The sequence below is a fragment of the Manacus candei genome, unplaced genomic scaffold, assembly GCF_025592945.1.
Source record: "Manacus candei isolate 608988 ecotype Guabito, Panama unplaced genomic scaffold, ASM2559294v1 h1tg000071l, whole genome shotgun sequence".
In the NCBI taxonomy this organism is placed as follows: Eukaryota; Metazoa; Chordata; class Aves; order Passeriformes; family Pipridae; genus Manacus; species Manacus candei.
The window spans coordinates 4,696,526-4,721,888 of record NW_026138119.1 but is presented as its reverse complement, the minus strand read 5'-3'; the positions used below and the strand labels follow the sequence as shown (position 1 = coordinate 4,721,888).

At 46.3% G+C, this 25,363-nt stretch overlaps 1 protein-coding gene across 7 annotated transcripts in view; it reads right to left on the bottom strand.

Annotated features, from left to right (window-relative positions):
• The window catches only part of RAPGEF1 (Rap guanine nucleotide exchange factor 1), an 85,999-nt gene that overhangs the window by 16,024 nt on the left and 44,612 nt on the right, over positions 1-25,363 (bottom strand). For 2 of the 7 annotated variants that reach the window (XM_051808248.1, XM_051808250.1), the window contains exons 6-13: positions 24,948-25,100; positions 23,411-23,534; positions 21,998-22,181; positions 20,901-21,416; positions 14,308-14,510; positions 11,702-11,860; positions 2,222-2,503; positions 796-888 (exon numbers count right to left, since the gene is read on the bottom strand). In XM_051808248.1, the coding sequence (XP_051664208.1) occupies positions 796-888; positions 2,222-2,503; positions 11,702-11,860; positions 14,308-14,510; positions 20,901-21,416; positions 21,998-22,181; positions 23,411-23,534; positions 24,948-25,100 (1,714 nt within the window). The remainder of the gene's footprint in view (positions 1-795; positions 889-2,221; positions 2,504-11,701; positions 11,861-14,307; positions 14,511-20,900; positions 21,417-21,997; positions 22,182-23,410; positions 23,535-24,947; positions 25,101-25,363) is intronic. The other 5 variants (XM_051808249.1, XM_051808252.1, XM_051808253.1 and 2 more) reach the window with 5 other exon arrangements.

Below are 25,363 nucleotides of genomic sequence, written 5' to 3'. Positions count from 1 at the left end.
CCAAACTATATCTGTAAAGCCCTTTGCTTCAAAGTTGAGAACCCGCTTGCAGCAGCCCAAGAGGATGGGCCTGGCCAGATGTGTCTCCTGAAGGGAAGTGATGGGAGCACTATCTCTTGGCATATTTGACACCAGCATGGATAAATGTCTCAGAGACATCCTGTGGAGGAGATGTGCCTTCCAAGATGAGGGCAGGCAAAAGGATCACCACGGACCTCTGCTGCTGTTTCCTATGACCCAACAGGAAGACGGGACCTCCCTGGAATGGAAAACGCCCTGGCTCCTTTAGGAAATATCTAAGATATGAGGCTTGAAGAAGGGAAGAAAAAGCATGTGAGTACAATGCTAAATCAACAGCTTACTTTCGTATCCAAACAGCAAAGGAAGAAAAATTTTTAGAGCACAAGGCTTTCTGTATTAAAATAGGGAAGGCAAAGCAGTTCCAAGAAGAGACACGGCCCCAGGATGGCACTGGTGAGGGTGCAGCTTTCTGGAAGGGAACCTCAGGCAAGCAGCTCCAAACAGACAGCGAAGCGCAAAGGAAAGAGCGTGGCAAGAAGAGCCATCCCTGCCTCCTGCCAGGGCTCTTGGAAGCATCGCCTGCTCTCCACCCAAGCCTGCAGCCAGGAGTGGGCAAGCAGAGGGATGGCCAGCAAGGGAGCTGGGGCAGCAGGACGGACACAGGAGCTCCAGGGTGTGCAGAAGAGGCCGGTGCCAAGCGCGTCAGCCCCGGTGTGAACTCAGCATGCACCAGGCAGCCCCTTCCCGGTGCCGGGCCCTCTCCGGGTTACTTACTCCTTCAGAGCGAGGGAGTTCCCCGTTGCTCTGGCCAGAGGAATACAGATTGACGTATTCACCCTCACCAGCCTCCTCACTGGCGTTTTCACTCTGAGGGAGACAGGATGAAAGGAAATACGTGATGGTGTCGCCCACCAGCACTGAATGTCAGTGAGAGAACGTGCCCACGGGCCGGGAGCAGAACTGCCCTTGGCAGCTGCTGTCACATAATGGGGAGCCGTTCTCTGTCTCCAACACTGGCCATTGAGGCTGTACCATCCCAGGGGTCATTATATTCTGGTTATTGAGGACTGTCCCAAGGGCCCTGAGCTGCAGGAGGACAGCAGCAGGCACTGCTTTGGAAGAGCTGTGGACTCTGTGTGAGACTGCCGAGGTGCAACGGGCACGTGTGGATTGCAGGGTGCCGGAAGCTGAGCGTTCAGAGCAGGACACACGAGTGCCCGTCCTACCCTCACTGCAGTCCTGTCACTGAATGCAGAACAGTCCTGCATGGGCATCAAAGGCATCCCCCAAACTACTCTACGAGACCCATCACACCAGAATAAACCAAACCCGAGCGCTTCTGGGGGATAACAAGGACCCAACGCAAGGAAGATGCAAAGCAAGGTCACGTCCAAAGCGTGAAAACCTGCACATTTACTCTGTAATCAGTGACCCTCTTCCAATCCTGGTGAAGAGGCAGCACTAGAAGGCCCTGTGCTGACAGCTCTAATCCCATCAACTCTCTGCTTCACAGGAGAGGAAAGAGGAACTGTCTTGAAAATGAGGTGTTTAAAAAAGTAGCTGTAATGGACAAACCTGCTCAGTGATCTGCAAACTGACCTGGGACCTCAAACTAGCAGTGTGGGAACAGCATTAGCCTAACTTCACCAACATGTGATACCTGCCACCAAGGGCACAGCTGGAGCTGCTGGGAAGTGGGAAAAGCAGGAATCTGGAGAGAACAAAAGGTTTATGCACAGGAGAGACAGAGCTGGACTGCACCCATTGCTCCTGGGGCTCTCCAGAGACTTAGGAGGGAGCAGGGCAGCAACTGCAGGATGGAAACTGTTGTAAGGAGCCTGTGTTTAGAAACTATCAACCTCACAAAACACTTCTTTACCTCCCTCAGCTTTGTATTACAATTGCAGGAAGCTACAGCAACTTCTCCTCTCCCCTTCACCAGCATTTGACATTTTGTGTTTCCTACTCATGTGTTAATGTTTTCTCAAACCTGCTGAGGTTGTTCATTTTTTCTAGCTACCATTTTTATAAGAAATATCTACTCTGCAATTCACACATGCACTTGGAAACCAGACTGGACCACACTTAGCATGTATTAATACAAGAGACATTTTCTTTAAAAAAAAAACCACAACAAAACCAAACAAATAAAAGGCAGCCTTGTGTTAAGGTGCATCATTATCTCTTTGGATGGTCTCACCGAAGGCGTCTGGAGAGAATCAGTGAAAGAGGTTTCAGAAGGAAGGCAGACAGGAGCATTCCCGTTAAAGCTGCTCTCCTGAGAAGAGGAGTTTGGCACATCCACAGTGCTGGGTGACTGGCTGGCTGCGGCGGGCACCGCCAGGTCGGGGCTCGGAGATGGGTGGACGGGTGGAAAAGGCGGGGTGGAGCAGGAGGAGGAGGTAGAAGACAGGAAAGGAGGTATGGAGACTTGGTTGTGAGGCACAAAGTCCTGGGAGTAGGACCTAAACACGGATTTGTACTGCGGGATGCAGGGACGTACAACACAAAAACAAGGAAGAAGGGGAAAGGAAAGAGAGACAGACAAGAGAAAAAGTAATTAGATCGGCAGCAGCGTAGCAGTGACAGCACAAGGCATTTCTAACACAGGCAGCACTATTTTACCATCCACATGCTAGAGCAGGAATTGCTACCTGGGATACATCAGCCAGTTTTTTCAGGAGAGGCATGTTCTGGCACAAACAGCAGCTCAGCTGCTCAACTCACAGAGGGAAAGTGGGCAGCGAGGTGTGACCTGCAGGTATCCAGCCTTTGCTATGCAGGGAAAAGCCTGGGTATCTCAGTACTAATGCAGTGACCCTGAAAATCACCCAAGTGGAGGAAAGGATGTAAAAGCATACAGAAACCAGGACTCTGAGCATGCTGGAAGTATCTAGACAGAGAAAAGTACTCCAAGTGCTTCTTGCTTTTCTGGGATTTTCCGCAGGATCCAAATTTAAGATGCTGTTTGCTCCAGCCCTGTAATTTAGCAGCTACTGTGTCAAGTCTGTTCCAGAACACACAGCTCCCAGGGAGGAGCAGCTGGATACTGCCTTCAAAGTTACACTGAAGGATACAGGGAGATTACGCTGCTACTCCTTCCCATTCGAGAAAAACAGGGAGCAAAAATGATAATTGCCTTCAGGAGCGATGAATTCCTTATCAAACTGATCCTTTAATGCAGTGCCTCGAAGACTCAGCTGAAGAGATGAAAAGAGATCATCTGCGTAAAGCTTTATTTCACTATCTCTCCTAATCATCAGATTACTGTTCAGATAATATTAAACAGGGTGCAGTGGGAATATATTGTGCCAAGAAAAACAAGAGCAACCCTCTGTCTTTTAACATCTGGTGCTAGTAAGATTTGCCATCAGGGTAAGTCCAAAACAAAGCTGACAACCATTAAAAGAAAAAAAAAAAAGACAGACAATAATGTTAAATCTGCTGGAGAGGAGTTTATTTTAAAACCTGCAGAGCTCAACCACTAGTGAGATCTGTGTCAAAGTCAAGTGGACTGAAGGAAGAGCCACATCATCCAAAAAAACCCACACTGAAACAAAGCTGTGGCGCTGCTCGGTTGAGTGATCTGCTGCAGAAGGATGGTGCAGTACAGAGCTCTCAAGAAGCACACACACAACTTGCTCAAACCAGGCTGAAAAGTAACACTGCTGTGATGTAAAAAGAAGGGGAAACAAGGCAGGAATCAGAGAATTCAGGCTACATTTTCTCAGGAGAGCTGAGCTGGTTAAGCAAAGCTTAGTCCATCACCTGAGCCACAGCAGCATCCAGCTCAGCAGTGGCATTCTTGTTTCTACCTAGGAAAGATGTGAGCATAAAAAACTAAACTGAGAACAGCCTCGGGCCAGAAGCCTGGTTGGAAAAAGCTTTTCCACTACAAAGGAAAGGAAATGTAAAGGTCAATGGTTAGACTTTACCTTCAACCACCTTAATCCTTGAGTAGCTGCCCTCCGCTGTGTCTGGAGTCCAGCAGTGCTCTGAGTGTATTCTCAGGGCCTAAAACAAATTGCAGGCCATAATACAGAGGAGGGGAGTGGGATGCTTTGGAAAGAGAGCTTAAAAGACTACTGAAAAATAATTAAAATGCAAATCCCCACCACATGCCTGTGGCTAAAAGGAGACTGGCTTTAGGACAGGCTCCTCTCTCTTCCTGCCCATTTCTTTCCGGATGAGCAGCGCTGGCTCCAGGGACACTGTCAGCTTTTGGAGCTGCCTCAGTAACAATGACAAGTCTAATCTCTGTATTTACTTTCTGCCTGGATAAATGCTCTACACATTTATTCATTTTCACTTGCATGGCACAAACCACTAAATCCCTCGTAAGACGCCAGGCTCATGACATCACCTTGGCTCAGCAGATTCATTTATGCCTGCCTGGTATTCCATGATCTCACTGGTGCTGATAGGCCAACTATCACCCCAAGTCCCAGCCTAGACCCCAAACCACCGCTGCCATGGCTCAGGAAGGCGCTCAAAAAACTGCAGTCCTGGTAACAAGACCCTCTGCTCCTGTAAAGGAAATAATGAGCTCCAACAGCAGCTGTGTGCCAGCTCCCCTGGAGCTGGGCTTCCTGCACCCACACGGGACAGGCGGCACACGCTGTCCCTCACTTTGTAGTTGATGGACATCTACCACAGAGGAGTTCCAAGGGGTTTTGTCCCTGACCTGCCGAACCCAAAGGAAAAGCCAGGCTTTTTCAAAGCAGCAGTGGAGCTCACGCAGGGCAAGAGTGAAAGGAAATGAGTGTCCTCAGCCAAGTCACTCTGGGACAGGCAGAGCCCTGCGTGAGGTGCTGGCAGGGTGAGCTCAGGGCAGACTGGTGCCCTGCAGCCTGGGCCAGCAGCTCAGAGAGATGAGTTATTGCTTAACATTTGCACAGCTTCTGCCTTGAGGAGTTTCAGAGAAATTAATCCCAATTCAAAGGCAATTTAACCCTAAATATAACATAACATTGCATAAATTTTACAAGTTTAAATGCAGATATGTTAGTATCGACAATGACTATATAATTCATCTCTCCTCGGCCTCATCAATACACCTTTCAGAACAACATCTTGGCACGAGATATGTTGAAAATCCCGGTTTAAGGCTCAGGTACCCAGGAAAATGCATTAATCTTCATTATGTGATCCGTGAACAATCATTTAAGGATGCAGACAGGCTCTCAGCATGCTGTTAACAAAGGGAACAGTGCAGAGAAGCCTTTGGAGCACTGGCATTAATTAGTCAGACTGCTCTCGACTTCCAATTTTGTAGTAAAGTTGCATCTTGTAGAAAGGGAGCCAGGGAGCCCCCTCCTTCCTCCGGAGCCTGCAAGCAGCTCTGGAATTCCAGTTATGCAGCCGTGCTGGGACAAGAGCCAAGACTGAAGCATACTTTTAAAGAGGGGAAAAAAAAACCACCCTGCAGTGAAGATGATGTCCATATGGCACCTATTCCTCTGCTCCCCAGTCTGACCCAGCCCAGCCAGCAGCTGCAGCAGGAATTGCAGCAATGGCTTCCATGGGATTTGGGTGTTGCACATCTCTTGGAAGCCCTGCTATCCTCTGAGAGACATACTCTTTTGGGGAGGGGACAGTCCATTCAGCACAACTGTCACAAGGAAACAAGTAATCCTCTAGTCCTCCCCATAAGAGGCAACAGTTTATCTTGGAAACAAATCAGTGCCTCTTTTAATCTGCTTCTTAGAGGTTTCCTGCAGGGTCAATCAGGCCTTGGTTATGGCTGTACAGACACAACCTCCTACTCCATGGCTTTGCTTTAAGTGAAGTATTTCAAAATAATCTCTGGGAAAGCTACAAAAAAGGGTGCAACGGGAATCTTTGGGAAAGGATGCTTTCCTCTATCCAAACTCCGGCCACGCTGCCAGCTCCCACCACAGGACTAGAAGATGATCCCAACCTATGACAGCAAACAGCCAAGACAGAGAGAAGAGAGAGAGAGAGAGATCTCTCTGCTCTCACCAGTAAAGTAGCTTTTAAAAGGACCTATCTGCCACTTGGGAAGTACTTCCACAAAGCGTGCTTTGAGCTGGGAGCACTCTTGTCTCCTGGGAACAGCAGGAAGCAAACGTGCCTGGCCCTGAACATTTACCACACACCGTGACACACAGAGGTCTCCCAGAGACGGCATCTTTCAACCTTTTCAGTGTGCTGCCTTTGATTTTTTTTGCAACAGTGAATATTTTAGGACAGCTTTCCATCATTAGCAGTCGTGTTACAGGATGTCCCAAAGGTCAACGACATTCTGGCTGTTTATTTGGATTAGATGGCAGGAGATAAGCACTCTAATAGGAAACTTATTTCAAGAGTGATGCTTCTCCACGCTCACTAGGCATGGCTGACCACAGCTAACAGGGAGACAGGGATATATATGCAGGGAGTCACTGGCTGCAAGTTACAACAGTCTCAATCCTAAATCCAAAGCTGAATTCAATTATATGGCTGACAGAGCATCTGCAGTATCAGCAGACACAGTCTTTACCTTTTAAGCACAGCCTTCTCAGTTACCCTATGGATTTCTGCCAAATTAATCTGCCATCCTGCCAGACACTCCCAGATCAGGTAGAGCTTCAGACTTCCAAAACATGAAGCTATCAGAGGAAAAGATCAATCTTTTAGATATCCTCTGCTAATGCTATTAAGAGAATGACATGGCAACATGCCAGAACTGGATGCCCAAATTCTAACAGTACAGAACTATGTTCACAAAATACCGGGTGTTGCACAAAGTCGTTACACCCTAAGAATATAATTGCACAGACAACTATTGGAAAAGACTTCCTATCTCATGACACAATGCTGGGCTTCCAGGTACTTTTGCTAATGAGGAAGGAAATGCTCCTGCAATGAATGGCTGGAAACACAAGCTGCCAACAGAATGGTTTCAAGCACTGCCACAGGAAAGGCAGCAACTCCTCGGGCTGGAATGTTTCTCAGCAAAGCCTCTGACCCAGCTGCACAGCTGACCTCCCTGGTTTAAAGCAATGGTTTGCCCAGCAGAGGGATGGATGGGGTTTGCTGTGTCTCCCGGCTTCTGCACAAGAAAACACAACATCCAAACTTCTCCTTGAGAGGGAGGAATTCCTATACATCTTTGCAACAAAACAAATAAGGGGGCAGTGGGGGAAGAAAACATTTGTAAGATTTATTAACCATGCTGTCATGCAGCTCTCCTTTGAAACTATCAGAAAAATTCAACCTGATTGCACCAACAGTGTCAACTCTTCTTTACCTTGTAGACAATACCACCATGTTTAGGAAGCAGACCTTGGAAAGGCAGAGCCTGGAGACAGAGACAAGACTCCTAAAAAGCCAGTCACACAAAAACCATGGTGTGTGTGGTCTATGAAGTCAACATGGGACTGTTTAGATAGACCTACACAGAGACCTGTAGTGCTCCAAATACAAGGAAAATGTACAAACCATCAGAGGAAGTGGTTTTCAGAAGCAGGATTCAGTGATGCCAGCAGGCACTATTAATACCAGCACTATTAATACCAGTGTCCAGGCCTGCCGTGGGCAGTAGAAATGAACACAAACACAGAAGGAATGCTAAACAGGAAAGGCAAAACAATACCTAGGACTCAGCAGCTGGTTAAATGGATGCAAATCTTTCCTTTCCCCCTTTCCTCTGCTCCAAGTTAAGGAGCCAAAACCTAAGGACAGAAATGAACAAACACACTACGATTTCCCAGTCCCTGGTTTGATTGAGGCTTCCACCATATGAATGAAAACAGCTCAGTCTCTGCTGAGGGCCAGAGCCTGGCGTGTGCTGCAGACTGGAATTGTGCTACAGGAACAGGAGCAAGGCAGGGAAAACATGGGAAGCACATGTCTGCATTGTGCACGCCTTTAACCACTTATCTGAACCCCCCCTTTTCCTGAACATACGTTAGCACACACACAAGAAAGAGAAACAGTTGCTGTGAATTTTCTGTGAGCTTGCTCAATTTGTTCAAGAATGGTGGGAACAAGCGAGAACAGAAGCGCTGAACTGGAGCTTTCATAAGGAAATCACTTGCGCCTTCTGCTGGAATCTGACATCCAATTGGTTTCTGGAAAATTACTGGAAATGTTTCTTAATTAAAAAGAAAACATAAGAAAAAACATTTTGAGAAAGGAGAGTTATTTCTCCCCCGTGGAGGATGCAGCCAAATTTCCACTAATGGCACGTACACGTCTCTGAGATACAACTGTTCCTTGTTTCAGTGAGGAAAAGCTTCCACAAGACTTTCTGCAGCCTTTGGAGGAAAATGTGTGGATAGGCAGCAACAGAGCTTGTCGCCGGATGATTTCCTCTATCAGTGCAGGGCTCTCCAGCTGCCAGGAAGTATCAAGATTCCAAGGTCTGATTCCTGCCACTCGGATACCTGCCCACCCACTTCCAGTCAAATAGCACAAGGAGTTGATAAACCAAGGGACAGTAGCTCTGTGTTCACGAGAAGAAGGGAAGGAGGTGATCAGCTAGAAAAAGACTACTGCCAAGAGTCACCAAGGAGGGTGCTTACTGCACTCCTCCCTCCCCACTGTTTAGTGCTTTCAGAAGAGATGGGAATCCCTAGAATGATCCTTGACAGTACCATCCACTTGTCCCCCAGTGTGGGATTTAACAGCTTAGCTGTGCATGGCATGGGGAATAGGATGCTGCAGTTCCTTAAGACATCAGCCCACACTACCAACACAGCCCTTGCTGGCACAGAGGCCAGACACGAATCAGACTCGGTTAAAAAACAGCTCAACTTGCCAAACCTATGAGGTTTGATCCAGTTGCTCAAGATCTGCCTCTATCCAGTAAAAGCTATTACCTCTGACACAATTTCCTGCAAAGGAGGCAAAAGCACGATTAGTGGGCTCACAGGGCAGGGGTGGCAGCTGGGCTGCAGCAGCCTCTGCAGTGCTGACAGGAGGGAAAGGAGTTGGGGCTCTAGAAGAGAAATTCATGCATTAAAAATTAAAAGATGCTCTGAACAACTTCACCTCTTTCTTTTTTTTTGCTTCAAAACAAAACTGTCTGAAAACAGTCTTTTTAAGCCCTGTAAATCAGCAGTAGGGCACTAATCCTTCACCTGAGCACAAAGCTAACAGGATAACATGCAGAACGTGGTGCAGGGTCGGCTCTCCTGTTGCCAGCACACGAACAGATGGGTACAGGGCCAGCTCTTCCCTCTGGGATTGACTCCTGCTGTCCATCCCAGGCCAGTCTCCAGGGAAGGAAAAAAGCACAGGGCACTTTGTGAAAATTGGCTATGCTTGGCAAAGTTGCAGGGCATTGCTTGTCCTGGGTCAATGGACAACCATATCGGCTTGAACCTCCTGGTATTGATCCAAGGAGGTTTTTGCTTCCTGTACAGAAAGGATAACAATTCATATGTAGGAGATCTATAATTTTAAAAGATCTGATAGTCACCACTGATATCTGGGTACACAAGAGGCCAACTCCTCAGCTGGCTGTGTCTGGGAGGCGTGCTCTCCCTAGCACTGACTCTCTGGCTGGGGCTGGAGGGAAGGTAATGCTCATTTTTACCAGGTTTGTTGTTCACCCCAGCACTCACTTGAGTGGCTTTTTTTCCAGGGAGAGGGGAAAAACAGAGACATGAAAATATGAGGAGCAGCACAACGTGTTTAAAGTGTTACTGGCGCAGCTCGTGGCATCCCTTGAGTGAAACCACACAGTCCTTCCAGTCAACGCTGGGAGCACATTGAAAGAGGGGCCCTGGTCCTTCTCAGTGCTCATGGAGGGTGTCACCCTGGGAAGGATCCAAACCTTCACAGCTGTTTCACATCTCTGTCTCATTAGGGATGGGGGAAATGGGATAAGACATGGTTATGGTATTACATGGGTCAGCTATGATGCATGTAAGGACATTGGTATTTTGCAGCTCAAAGAGAGACTGTCATAGTGAAAATCTCATTTTGCCTGTGGAAAAAATAGACCAGCTAGAGACATGAGCAACTATGAGATTATCCTAATTTAAAGGCACTAATGGAAAAATCACCATTTTAAATTCAGTTTATTTCCTTTGTGCATCTGACAGTGCACTGTCTCATTGTTCTCATTGTTCCTCATGCTCCAGCCATTCATTTTCCCCTCACCAAATCCTTGCAAAAACGAGCAAGGATTTTTTAATGAAGTTTTAACATTTCATAAAATAATACATCCACAATAATGCAGTCCAGAGTAAGGTGAGAACGGGTCAGAACAATTTAGTAGGTAGTAATCATTTAACCCAAAAAGAACACTTTTTTAAAAAGTGTCCACATATTTTTAGAACGTTATAGAATCATATTTATAGCCTCTCAATTAAAACAAAAATAGTCAAGTGCTTTTACCCAGTCTTACAGTTCCATGTTTTGCTTGCAAGGACCACTATCAAATAAGAGAGCTGTAAAATTCAGGGCTTTCACTTCAAATTTTAAAACTGTTTATCACAAATGTATGCAAGCACTAACCTTTCCACCCCTCAGCCTTTTCATCTGTGCAGCAAAGCCATGATACTGCTCCCTCTACAAGTGGAAGCCAAAAGCTTTAATTCATGGCTTGTGAAGTAGCACTACTTGTAAAGCACTTGAATACTTTCGTCTTCTTCGGACCAGCGATTATCACTAATTTTTAAAGAATGAGTAAGTGTTGAAATGGGAAGATAACAGTGGCACAGTGGGAGGATACTGTTTTCAAACATTCAGAATTAAACTAATTGAACACCTCTGAATTTTCTCAAGTCTTGTCTGATAATTTCTTCTCCAGAAGAAGTCTAATTTACTAAACATCCAGGTCACTGTTAAAAAATAGTCTATTCTCAGTTGTCATCACATGGCAATCAGAGCATAACCACATAGTTTTACATGCAAATGAGCCCCACACTGATGAGCTGGAGGAATCCCATGGTTTGGTTTAATTTCCTTATATTAATACTTTGTTATTACTACCACTTAATTTAAGTAGCTGATCACAGATTTAAGCAGTGCTCTAATACTATTCTTATTTTTATTTAAATCATTCCCAGTTCTTCTTGCTGATCTTTCTTCAGGCTGCTCACAAGTGCTGTAGGAGAGAAAATCCTGCTCATCCATCACCTAATCATACAAGCAAACTGAGCTTGTTTGGGACCACAGAGACATGAAAGGAAGCAAATAGACAAATATGAGATGAAAAATCTGGCAGAGGCCATTTTCTGAAAAAAAAAAAAAAAATTAGGAGCTGCAGCCACTGTTCCATATGTTTGACTAAATCCTTGTATTTTGGGGGTGGTATCTTGTTATTTCTCCAAAGGCCAGGCTCACATGGCAGCCTTTAATCAACTCATCCACATCACTGGAATTATGCAAAGGAACAAAAAGACTTTGCAGCTCCAACATGCAGCCTGGGGAGCATGTAGGTCACAGGAGTGTGTCTGGGCACAGGGTCAGCTCTCCTTCCCCAGTCCCCCACCACAAATGCCCACATGGCCACACATATAAAGTAAGGAAAACCACAACTCCCCTGGGTTTCATTTAGTGAGACTCACACACTGTTTTTCCCACCTGGCTGGTTATTACTGCACGAGCTCAAAAGCCCCCAAAAGAACCTTCACCTTGACGTGGGAGGGTAAGCCCAGAGTTTGCACACAAGTGTATCAGCAATAAGAAAACACACACGTGTCACAGTGTGGAGGGAACTCACCGAGTGCACAGGAAAGGAGCTGTGCCGGCTGAGAAAGGAGTTAGAGACTGACATAGTGAGGCCCTGAGTGGCACCGGAGTCCTCGGGGGTGAAGGGCACTTTAGTTTGCTGGACACAGTAGGAGACAGAAGAGAGAGAAGAGGCAGCATAGGAGGCCTGCTGAGGAGGGGGGAGAAAAAGCAAGAGACACAAGACACAGAGAAAGAGAGCACAGAAAAGGCGATGAATAAAGGGTAAGAAACTCTAACTGTAAAACAATGCATATAATGGCTGGCTAAACAAACAGCTATTCATACAGTTCATCAGAGCCAGACACGCCAATATGCCTTTCTTGAGCTCAAGGGGCACTGCAGAAATCACAGTTCAAATCTTCTTTGTTTCACAAATCCCTTAAAAATAAACTCCCGCCTCCCCCTTCCAGCTCACCCGTGGACATCTGCTGGGGGGAGAGGTTGTTCCTCACTGCCCTTTTCTCCCCCTGGCATGGGGGGCAGATGCCCAAAGGAGGAACTGGCTCTTGCTTCTGGCTGCTAAACAGCTGATTCTTGCAGACTGCTATTTTTTGTGGCAACCTGCAGACTGGGAACTTGGCCTCCCCAGTGTGGGCTATGGGCCCTCACTGGTACTGCTACGCCCTGCCATTTCTCAGTTCAATCCAAAATTGTATATCCTTTGCACAAGAGGCAGATATTACACTGTAAGTAACAAATCCTATTAAGGAATTTCTCCTGAATTCTACTACAGCAAGGAGTCTGAGGGAGGCTATGGTATATCCAGGCTTTCTCAGCTCTGACTTGTTGAATATAAAGTACATTTCACAAACAAGATCTGAAGCTCACAAGAAAGGACTTCCTCATTACCATTTTACAGAGGAGTCCATCCAGCAAAACTTGCTACTGCTGGAGCTGCTGATGCCCATTTGATTTGCTATTTCAGAAACTCTCAGAGCAGCAGGAGCAGAGGAACAAGAGTCTGGTGGATTTTACAGTGGTTGTTGAAAAAGCCATCATCTGCTTGCACCTCTTTCCCAACAGAGAGATGAAGGGTGGGAGGCTGCACTTGAAGAAACTTTTGCTTCAGGGGAACTGCAAGCAACACCTTGATGGTATCAGCTTGCAAAAAGACAAGAATGGCCAGCAGGCAAAGCAGTGACATCTTGGCCGCCAGGATAATGATTAAAGGGCAGCAAAGAAATGCTTTGCTTCAGCTGACAAAATCAGAACAGGAGCAGGATTTCCCTTCTGCACAATGGCTGCAGTCAATCTGTGCTTTACACACCCTCATTCATGACTGTGCAACCCAAGTCACCACTGGAAATGCTCACTAGAGTACAAGTGACAGTGCAAGAGTCACACTGATGGGGACCACAGACTCTGGAGAGCTGCCTGATCCTCCAGACAGGAGTCCTGTAGACTCTTTAGTGTCCCTGCAAAGCAGTTGGGACACCAGTGTTTAAGGTCTCGTCCCCACAAAGAATAATACACAATACTCAGTTCAGCTTAGCCAGAAATGTCACTTTATCGTTTTAGGATTCCTACCTGTATCACAGGAATGAAGTTATGCAAATCTCCAAATTAGAGTTCTCAGGTTTCTTTTCCCATTTAATTAAAAAGTAACACCCCAGGACAGCCAAACTTTAGCACAGATAACATGAAGAAATATTGCAACAGTCACCCTCATGATGGTAAAATCATGGCTCTGTTCCCACCTTTCCTCCCATTTCATTAATGCCATGGCCAATTTAAGTGAGCTACATCAGCACAAAAGAATTAATTTTTGTTAAATAGAGCAAATCAGATCATTAATATGAACAAAATAGGTTGGAGTTGTTAAAAAAAAAAAAAAAAGAGAAAAAAGGAAAACCCTTAAAAAGAAATGGGACAAAATCCCAGCTCCACTGAGGTCGGAAACAAAACTGCTGCTGCCATCACTGAGGCCAGGATTTCATCCCCCACGTGGAAAATGGCACTTTTTGGGCTGTTAAACCCACCACCCACACACGTGCAGATGTGCCTTTCTGTGCTGGCAGTGTGGGGGGCCAGCAGAACACAGAGAAACAGGTAAAATCCTGAACCACACCAGGGGACTGACACGGAGAAAACACGCACGAGTTGAGTAACGGCTACACCAGAGGCCTGTGGCTCTGGCAAAGACGAGCCATAAAAGCAGTTCTTACGTTTAAATACTTATTATTAGTGGCATCTTTGACAACAGTTTCAAAACAGCACTGGGAACAACAGTGCAGCAATCTCTCGAAAATCACGCTGCTCAGCGTGTCAAAATCTTCAAAGCAGTTGTCGTTACACAAGCCTGCAGTCTGGCACGGATTCAGCCCTGCCATGTGGACGACTAACGTTTCATTTTTAGGGCATTTTAGGACTTTCAAAGCTTATGGGGAGTGGTCTGAACGTGGGGTTAGAAAGGGGCAAAAAGCACACGATGCAAAATGCCTACAAACACGTTAACAAGCTGACAAGGAGTGTGACATGGCAACACCAGTGAGACGTCCTCCCACCACCGCAGCCTGCTGGAACCAGGAGCAGGGAGAGTGGAGCTGTTCCCGGGAATCTGGTGTCCCTGCCCGGGGCACCACGGGTGTCACTCACCAGCTGCCGCTGTTTCGGTGGGAGAGCAGGAGGAGGTGCCAGGTCTTGAGCGGGGTCTAAGTTGATAAAGGAGTCGTTGATCCCATAGACTTCCCTGAGGTACTTGTTCTTCTTCTGGTAGATGTGCTCGTTCTGGGGGGTCTGGTAGAACATGGACGGCTGCGGCTCTGAGTAGTCCTCCACAAACTGCATGTAGGCCATCACTGCAATGCAAAGGAAGGTCACACTCTCTGCTCCTGGCTTGCCAGCTCCAGCTGCCACCAGCAGGCAGGGTGCTCATTCTCAGAACAAAATAAGAGTAGGGTCGTGCCACTGTCAGCTGGGCTTTGCTGCAGGCTGGGAGCTCACACAGCTGCATCCACCTTACAGGAAACATCCCATCCCATCCCGTGAGCCAGTGCACGACAAACATCATCCCAGGCCACAAACACATCTGGAAAAAGTGAGGTCTCCAAACAGCAACTTGAGAAGTCTGATTTACTGCAGCTCAGCCCAAATCCTCTTGTAACCCACAGCAACTTTTGAGAATGTTTCTCAGGAGTTAATGTCCAAAGTCACCAAAAAAACCCCAGAATAACGTCAGTCTGCTTTTTAGGAAGCACAAATCATCTTGTACTAAGATGCAACCCTGACAATAAATCTAAAATAATTCCTGTGTCTATAATAAGTCTCATATCTGTAGTCAGCAAGATTTCTAGAACAAGGAGGCTACAGTGTCTCTCCATTCCGGAAAGCTGATAAAACTGTTATCAGAGAACACCTACCTGTGAGACTGGGTATCTCTCTCCTTCAGCTATTTAAATGCCACTGCCAATGCTGGTACAAGACATTTACCTTCCAAAAGTGCCACTGGCTGGGCCTTTCTACCCCCTTAGCTCAAATCCAACACATTTTGTTCTCATCCCTTTTTAAAGCAACTCATCATCTCCAGTTCTGAAATCCAACAGATTCAAAAGCTTTTGTGAGAATGTGGTTCAGTAGAAATATTAAATGGGATCAAATCTCACTTAGAGGAACTTTCCACTGGTACAATATCCTTCCAAAATCTATGAAAAAAACCCCACACAGGTCAGCCTGTGCAGCTCTGACAGAGGATATATCTGCTGCAATATTTTAGTGTTGGAGGGGGAGAGTAATATCCAGTGTCATATAAAGACTACTAGAACCACCCCCTCCCCAGTTATTAAGGATCTGAAGTGTACTGAGTAAATGTAAAATAAAGAAAGAACTCTCTTCCATATACCTGAGAACAGGAGAAACAGACGTATTTAAGTGTCATGGAAAGGACTAACCGAGGCCTTTCTGTAAACACGCTGTCATGCACAAGACACTGTGATCATTCCTCCCTTCCTCCTGATAAACAAGCAGTTGTCACTTTTTGTAAATCTGGTCATTTTTGGTGGCAATTATTCAGCTTCTGCTGGCATTTCAGTTGTGCAGCTGAAACGAATGGATGACTTCAGTGAAAGCTATAAATACAACGAGCACAATGCAGTATTTGCACATAGTGAAGCTGGTTCCCACACTGGCTGCAAGGCCAAGTCCTCTGTTCACCTGCCAACACAGACCCCCGGGCCAGCCTTTCAGACAGGATGCAGCCCTGCAAATGTGTCAGCAGGAAGGAGTCACTTTGCACCTGTCTGCTGCACCTTTTTTCAGATTTCCTCTAATATTTTAAACTCCATTTAGAACTGGAGCTAACACAGCTGCCCCTTCCCAAAGAGCCATAGCCCTCCTCCGAAAAACAGAAAAAAGAAAATGGGAGCAGAGGAAATGGGAGCTGCTGGATTTCAATCCTGGCCAGTAACACCTGCTGTCCCCATCCTGTGACCCCACACAGTCCTGCCTGTGGACAACCCGCTCGTGTCCTGCAGTACAGCCAGCTCTGCCAAGGCTGCTGGAATTCTGACCTTTAACTCCCCCTACCACCTGAGCCTGGCTCCCCTTCCTCCCCCAGCCACCCTCCTGCCTTCCCCCCACCACTTCACAGATGTGTCACCACCCTTGCTGGTCCAGATATCTCCTTCTTGCAGAGGTGTGACAGAGGTTTCAAACTGCAGACACACATGCAGGGGGTGTGTCTGTGCCACCCACCTGCTGGTGTTGGCACTCAGGTTAAAGCCAGGGTCAAATTCGTTCATGAACATGAATTTCATCCTAAGTCCTACCAGTGAAATGAAGTGTGTTCTGGCAATATTCTCTTATTTGGAATCATGGTGAAGGAGTCTTGGAGTAGAAAATACACAATTACTAAAATACTGTTTTCAAATATCAGCGATTCAGTTGACTAAGGTGCTCCTATTAATACCTGTGTCCTGGAAAATGCTTGGTATCATACAGCAGCTTTAGAGGATAAGATCTAAAGAAAGCTTATGAAAGATATTTTCTAGCAGCAAAAGTGAACCAAGGATCAAGACTCCTTGGAGAAGTGTAGAGGACAAGAGCTCGAGGGAAAACACCACATTTTGAGAGCTCATCAACTGAGTAGGACAAAGGCCAAGAAGGCAGGCTTGGCAGTGCTGGCATAATGCAGCAGACACTGCTGAATTCAGATCAACCCTTCATGTGGAGTCACCTACAAAACCAGTGCTGCACTGAACATCCAGATCTGCAGATCAGGATTGCTGGCTGTGAGCTCCTGGGCTCAGACATTGGAATGACACCACAGCTCGGAAGTGTTGGTGAAAAGGGCATCACATTAGACACTTGTGTGAAATTAAATTACTGTAACTCAAGGCAGTGAGCCTGAATGCTGTCGAGAGCCTTAACTCAATCTGCAAGGGAATAATGAAGAGCTCTTTTATCTCAGCTCTTTATGAGGCTAATGCATCCCATCGTCATGGCAGCTGCCCTGCCTTGCTTGTTACAACTAGTCCAGGGCAGGTGGGCATGTCTCTGCTTTCTACTTCGTCATCTTTGTTTTTAGGTGAAGTGAAAAACAGTTGGGATGGTGAAATACAAACCTGGCTCAGGGGTAGAGACTGCAGAGTGCAAATTAAAATGGGCACCATCAAAATCCTGCCAGTCTTGAGCAGGAGAGTAAAGGAGAAAGACCATTCCCCAAGACTGCTGTTTGCAAAGGGTCTCCTCGCTCTCCACCATGGTTTTTAACAAGGCAGAAATTCAAAAAGCAGATGGGAAATTACATCACCAGCTCAGCTCAGGCTGCACGCCCTGCAGCGACTGTGCAGAGGGAGGGATGGGGGCTGCAGCCTCCACAGTGAGCAGCTGGGGTGGAGTGACAGTCTCAAGGCAGCACCCCGGGAGAGAAGGGAGGCGTGAGAGAAAAACCTCTCCCACCACATGCCCAGCTTATGTCAGTTCTTAGCCCAGACAGAAAATATGTGAAATTTAAAAAAAACCACCAAAAACCAACAAAAAAAAATATCTCAGACTGAGGCTAGGAACACCTTCCCAGCAATCTGCTTGCAGTGTCTTGGCTGTCATTTCAGAAGGAGCTAAAGCTGCTCAGGGATTTCCAGCACACACCAGTTCTGCCCATATGGTAGAAGTCACAGGTACTGCTCAACCACTGATCCTGGAACAGGAGAGGACCAGTGGTTGTGGTAAAAGATTACCAGCACTAAGGCACCCCTGCAGCGAGGTAAGGCACAGATCCCACGAGGGGGGCTCACTGAAGGCCCAGCCCGACACTGGCGCCGTGTCACCAGCCAGGCCCTGCACAAGCCAACAGATCTCTGTGCGTGGGCAAGAGCCAAAATGATGGACATTCTTAAGCTATACCACACATCAACTCACAGGAGAAGTCAAGGTCAAATGAGCCAGTCGTTGCTGTCACCCCTGGGAGGAGAGCTGTTCTTCACAGAGCCCGCATTATCCGCTGGCTAAGCCCAGCCTGCCCCCAGCATGGTTCCTGCAGTTAAATACCAGCTGCTCACAGGGCACCAGGCTGCATTTTGTTCCCACTGACAGCAAGAGAAACATGAATAAGTGCCTCACCAGTGGTTTCCCTGGCTGTTTGGGGGAAGGATCTTGTTATTTCTGACTCCGGGCTCTTAATGGCAGAAGCTGTTCCGTGTCTGTGTCTTGTTCAGCAGGAGCACGATGCTGGTGCTCAAGCAGAAGTCTGGAGTAATTTACCCTTAGTACAGTAACATGTACTCTTACAGCACAGTAAAATAACCATAATTCACACCAGACTAAAAGCCCTATCACTCCTCTGTTTAAATTATACAGAAGTCAACTCTTGGAGGTCCCTCTGAGCACAGCTCACAGCAATACACAAGGTTAACTCCAGCAGATTTGCTCTATATTTACCAATAAAAAGACCATCAAAGTCTCTGCTGCAACATTTCCTGCCGGCTACCAAAAGATGACCCACAACAAAGGGACTACAACCAAGTCCCACCTGTGTGAGGTCTAGATCTCTTTAAGAAATTCATGCAACTCCTCCAGATCCCAGGAGTCTGTTGGCGTCGTGGAAGTAGCCCCACCTCACTTATGTGGCAAAAACTATCCTGGATGTCACCATGCAGCCTGGGTAATGTTTTGCTGGCCTTTTAATGCTGAAAATAAAAGTAAAACTAGCAACCGTAGATGTGTGGTGTGATATACTGTGGAGTGAAGACAACCTAAAATGAGTTCTCAGTGCCACATGAATGCAACTAAAAAATTTGCAGCAGCCAGTTATCAGCCCAAAGCTTTGCAACAAGGATGCTTTATCAAACCATCAGAGTTGACAACACATTAGGTAACAGCTCCCTCCTCTCCTAACAATGTAATCTGATCAATAGTCCCAAAACTTCTGATAGTGCCAGATGACAATTCACTCTATTCTAACATCAAAGAAAATTCACATACAAGGCCTTGATATTGAGGTTAAAATTGTGCTCGGGCAATAATGCAGAAGATAGCTTTTAAACTTAAGTAACTCCTTGACATCTCATATGATAACAGAAAACAAAGAAACGGGGCTTAGAGAGAAAAGCAATCAGCCCAGGTCTCTCTCTCAGCTGTTAAAGTGCCTCTTTCCCAAGATTCACTCAGGAATCTCCTCTCCACTAAAGCTGCCTATGTGCACAGAAGTGCATTTCCCTGCATCCATCCCAGTCTGAGTGGTGTAACACCCCTCCCTCGTTACTCACATGCAGCCCCACAGTGACCTGACCCTGCAGGAAGGTGCTCTGTATCACAGCTGGTACTGCAGATGAGTATTTTGAACAGCACAAGCCATAACAACCAGCCCAGGCTATGCCCTGTGCCAGCATTTATTTCCTGTCTGTTGTCTACAGACAAACATCTCACCTCCTTTTTAGCTGCTTTTAATATCTTTAACTTGTTTGATTACCAGAAGAGACAAAAGTGATTTCCTGCATATGGGGACACTGAACTACCAGATGACCCTCACTTTCAGGTGAGTCAAGCCTTGTGCTCTGAGTAAAATCCCTGAGGGTTACTAATGTGGACTGGCCACTTACGGATAATGGAAATGCTTTTAGACAAGGCACATTTTTGAAGAAGTGACTGGCAGAGTACACTACATAGGAGTGGACAGAATAGTGACCCTCCTGCACAACACGCCATCTCACTCCCATGTTATTCATGGAATCACAGGATCTTAGACTGGATTGGGTTGGAAGGACCTGCAGGGAATGGGGAGTCCACAACCATTCTGGGCAAAGTTACTCTCAGCGAAAAGTCTACAAACTGCAGAAAGGAGTCAGAAAGCCAACTCAGCACTCTGAAATCAGCTCTTCTCTTGGGCTGCCAGCCATGCAACACAATGTTCTTCATCCAGATCTTGTATACACTGCCTCCTCATGCAACACACAACTGCAAAGTCAGTCAGCAAACAGCAAACATCTGCTGGATCTCCCTGTGTAGCCCACAGCCCTCCTTGGCAGAGCAGTATGGCCAAGTGTTTGGCAAGAGGTCTCATATTTTTCAGCCATTAAGGATATCAGAAGAAGGTTTATGAGCTTGAGTTGTGGTCAGCACTGGTGTGCCAGGAGTCTGGCTGGGGTCAGGAGCCTTTGCTTTTAGAGGCTGCTCGTTTTAACGATGTGGGAAATTCTCAGGCATCCAAAGGAAATGAGATCCCGTAGCAAAACAGCAGTATTGGACACTGGGTTAATAGTGTTGTCTTGCACAGCTATGTGGGTGACTGTGCTCCTGTTGCCAAATAACTGCTCTGGCAAGGCTCGGTTTTGGACATAAAAGCAGTCCTTTCTCCAGGCTCTTGGAGAGGACCCAATTCTTTTTTGCAGGGGGAAACCATAAAATGGGGGAAGGGGAGAAGGAATGGACATAAAAAGGGAGAATAAACCAGGAAGATCTGCAAGGAAAAGTCCCTCAAAGATTCACATTCAGGTAAACAGAGAAGTAAAATGGTCTCACTACAGTAATGAAGATGCTGTGTGATGCCAGCTCCCCTGGGCCTGGATTGATCCTGGCTCCAAGAGTCACTCCCTGCCCACCAAAGGACTGACATTTCCATTCCATGCCTTTAACACTGACTGATTTTGACACTCAGACACACATAGGCAATGTCACTACCATTACTCGGTGGTCAGCAAAAGCATGACAACTGCAAAGAAAGGAAAAGGTACAAGTAAACCCCAAAACTTGCTTACTGTGTTTGTTTTTCTTCTCTGGCAGAGGTGGTGGCTTTTCTGGGTCACTGTTAGAATCTGGAGCAGCAAAGTCAGCAATGAATTCCACTGGTGCTGAAGAGTTTCCTTGCTGGAAAGGCAGAACAGCAGCAAACGGCGTGAAGGGTATTGATGGGACAACCACAGCGTTCTGCAGGTCATCCTCGGAGATGTTGTCGTATTGGGAAGGGTGTCTCTCATAGGACACCCTGCAGCCTGAGTTATCAGAAGTCTGGGAGGCTGCACTTCTCCTCTTCTTTTCTGGTAAAGCTGGAGGAGTCTCTGTTGGCGGCGCTGCTCCCGAGAGGCTGCAGAATTCCAGGGGAGGAGAGCTGCCCTGCGGGAGCTGGAAAGCATGTCCATGGAAAGGGGAGCCAGACTCACCCAAGGACTCTGGCAATGGGCTGAGGATACCTGGCACCTGCTGAGGTACCTGATCAGCATTGGAGAGGTCCTGCTGCAGGAATTCATAGTCTGGATCATAGTGATCCGATTGATCTGGTTAAACAGAGGGGACAGGAGAATGATGCATTAGTTTCTCTCTTTTACTGTTTAGTCATTCTCAGTTCTGTCCCTCCCATTCCATCAGTAATTAATCAGTTCATTTTAATCAGGGTGGAACTTCCTTGAAGCTGGGAGCATCTTTTACACTTTCTGTGACATCTAGACTTTACAAAACTTGTAATTAATTCTTTACACTAGCAAACAAACAACAAAAATTCACTAGGTAGATGACTGCAGACATAATTTACGTTTCATATTTATATTTATATTTTCTTTCCTAGTATACAGAAACAACATTGCTTTAGTCTACCAGCATTGTAATTTCTGCAGACAAGGCTGAAAACAACAAAACATTCCACTTGAGAGCCGAACTGAGCTTGAACACAATCATCTACAACAGCCAGGGAAACACATTCCCCTGGGCTTTTTCCTATCTGACAGAATAATTCTGCACAGAATTGCCTGCAGCAACTGCAACACGGCAGTTGCAGGCACAACCCATTTATTTCTGCATCCCAACTATGAGAGCTCCCAAACCAGAGGGAAGGGGACCCCACCAGGCCTGGAGAACTCACCCAAGGTTTCACAGCTTGTGTTCCGGGAGCACTGGCCGCTGTCGCGGTCCAGGGACGAGAGCTGCTCGTCAGACTTGCTGAGCTTGCCGATGCTGCTGCACGGTGAGAGACGAGGAGATTCCCCCCCATAGGAGTGGCTTCCCCCTGACAATCTCCTCTGGGCATAGCAGTCAACATCAAAATCCTTCAGCAAAAAGAACACCAAATCACCATCTTTCCTGGAAGCTCGCTTGTGAGCAAGATGAAGCTCGAGGAACAAACACCTCGCAGGAGGGGAGAGGATCAGTGCTGGTGGCCCTCTCTAGGGTAGACAAGCTCATGGGGAGCACAGAAACCCCCTGATTTGGTAAATAACCCATGCCAGGGAGCTCTGGGTGTTCTTGTTTCCAGGCTGGGCATGGTGTGACCCACATGGACCTCACAGACGCTGAGAAGATAATTAGAGTTCCTCACTGCTGATGACTCCTTGTCATGACACTGATGCCAGGTAATGACTGCAAGATTTCTCTTAAAATACCTAGGCCTTTAGCAAATACTCAGTTGGCTTAGGTGCACCAAAGGGAAAATAAACTATAGTGAGATACAACTTTCTGGGACCATGACTACAGTTCTATTTCAGAAATTACCTCAAGCTTATCAACCTGTGAGTGAACCCCTCAACTATTCCCACTCCATCAGAAAAACCTTAGTGTGACTGTACTAGTAACTGAAGAATGGCCATGGCTTTATCTGGGTCAGCCAAATGACTGCAGAGGCTCCCTAAGCCAGAGCTGAGGCTTTGGGGATGAGGACAAGATTCGATTTTTGGGCAATTTAATAAGATTGAGGTCCTCACTGCTGAGTTAGTAAGTTCCTGAATGTGTAAAGCCAACCCAGCCATTTACAACCTCATAAACCCCAGCCTAGCACAAGAAATGGAATGTGATTAACACACACCAACTTTTCCATTTTTCTAACATAAAATTTGCAAATTTCCCTCAAACTACTGCTTGAGTTAAAAGATGTTTTAAATTGTGACTGGATGAAGACAGAGTTCTGATCTCACCCTGCCACATGCTGCCTTGGGCTGTAAGTAAACCACGGTGAGATCTGTGTGAGCTCAGCCAGCTGCTCTGTCCCCTGATCCATTTGACATGGCAACACACCCAACTGCTCCCATCCTCACACTCTGCTGCAGCTCAAGGCAACGAGGTTTGTAGCAATTTGTTAATTAAACACAACAACACTGTAAAAAAATATTAAGCTGTTCACATTATTTATTGTGCTGATGTTCCTGCCACTAAAGCTCCCACCCCAGAGCTCTCCCGTGCGGGGTTGCCTGGGATGAGTAGAGCCCTTCTGGCACTTCTCTGAGCTTTTGCTACAGTTCTCAGCACGTTTCCCTTGGCTTTCACCAAGGGGTTATGCCATTACCTGTCTGTTGATTCCAACAGGTAAACTGGACCCACTGGTAGCTCGGCTCATTGGGGCCACAACTGCCACTCTGGTCGGGGAAGGGGCCGACTGACGTTTTTTAGGGGGCAGTGCTGGTGGAGGGCTGCAAGACACAACAGGCATCAATGCTTCCATCACTCTTCCAGCAAAAAGACTTTCTACAGTCTTCACAAGTTGTTTTCCAGAAAGCCTTTGCCAGCCAGGAGCTATTCAGCAAACTGCATCCACTAACAAACGTTAATTTAAGAATATTCTCACAGGTACCGTCCTGTTCAGTGACTTATTTTTTAAGGCTGGAAAAGAGTTGTATTTCTCAAACAAAAACAACTGCTGTTTTAAAAAGTATTCTTAATGAAGCTAATTAGCATGGTAATTATTTCTTACTAAAAGCAGCGAAAATCCAAATTAAATGTTTGGGTTGACCCAAATATTGTTTCCATTGTACATTCCCTTCTCAAACCTTCAAGGTTTGAAGAACGTTCAAAGTTTCAAAAACTCACAGGAGAGGAAAATTCTTTTTCTCCCCTTTCTACTTTCTTGGTGAACTTCAGGGAACAAGAAGGTCAGTGCTGCTCTCACCCCAGACACTTTAAGGGCCCGTGTTTTGGCATGAATCTGTTTCACACATACACATTAGCAGCACCTAGTGAGAATTTAACCCCAGAATTTTTACTTTTTGCTTCTAATGACACATAATTCTGGTAATCATCAAGCCTGGAAGGTTCCCAGAGCACACATGTTCTGTTCTTTGAAGAGGAACTTTTTATATAACCCATGAGAATTCATAAAATATGCAGAAATGCGACTTTTTTTTCCAGTCATAGCCCTTGATGCTGCATTTTTAAATTAACACAACATATATTTTTCACACCAGCCATTAGCACCAGTCCCAGAGAAGAAAAACATCACACACACACAGACCAAAAACCTGCAAATTGGGGGTTTTCTATTCCTTCTCAAAATAGAACACAGAAACTTTCATGTGGTTACTCGTAGAACTCTTCAGGGTAAGAACAACCAAGCACAAGATTTTTTTCACACACTTTTGGCTCCTTTCACTCTTAAGCTGATAAGCAATGCAGAACCAGCTCTGATAAACAATGCAGAACAACCTGGCTGTGCAGGACAGATTGGTAACTGCCAGCTGAGGTTAAAGAAACATTTCCCATCGGATACAGCAGCACCAAACACTTGTGCAGTGTGGAGTTCCCACAGTTTTACATCAGGTTTTCACGGATTTATGTGATGCGTTTCATGCACAGACCTCAGGGCATGGCACTATCCTCACATAAAGAGAAGGAAAGGAAAACACAGAGAGAAAATAATCAGACAGACAGAACACAGATTCATAAGCAGTCCAGGAGCAAGGAATAATTACTCTGGAAGACTGGAAATTCAGAGGCAGCACTAACCCTCCTCATGAATTCTCTTGTGCCCATTCGGCAAGACTGTTTAAAAACCAACAAGCTGGTAAGAGGCACTGGTGTTCTCCAGTCAGCTGACTGGCCAGTATTACCTGTTCTCTGCCACACGAATGCTGGGCAGAGGGGGTTTGGGAGGTGCAACTTCTTCATCCGTGGAGTCAGTCAGCAGCTCGTTGGATTGAGTCATATTGGTTGTCTTGTTGAGGATCTCCATTTCTCGGTCTGTGAGGGGAAGTTCTGATGGGCTGCAACATGCAAAACACAGATTGTAGATCATAAACCACAGCTGGAATGCAGCCTGCTGACAGATTCATTCCTATTTTAAATCATGTGCAATACAACAGACACCTACAGCAGAAGGTAGAATTTGCATCTGCAGGTGGAATTCCATGTATGTGTAGAATAGAGTGTGCACGTGTTACAGGGGATGTTTCATTACCAGACTTTGGGGTTTTTCCTACCACAGGATATTCTCTTTTAATGGTCCCACAGAAACGGATGGGGTTCC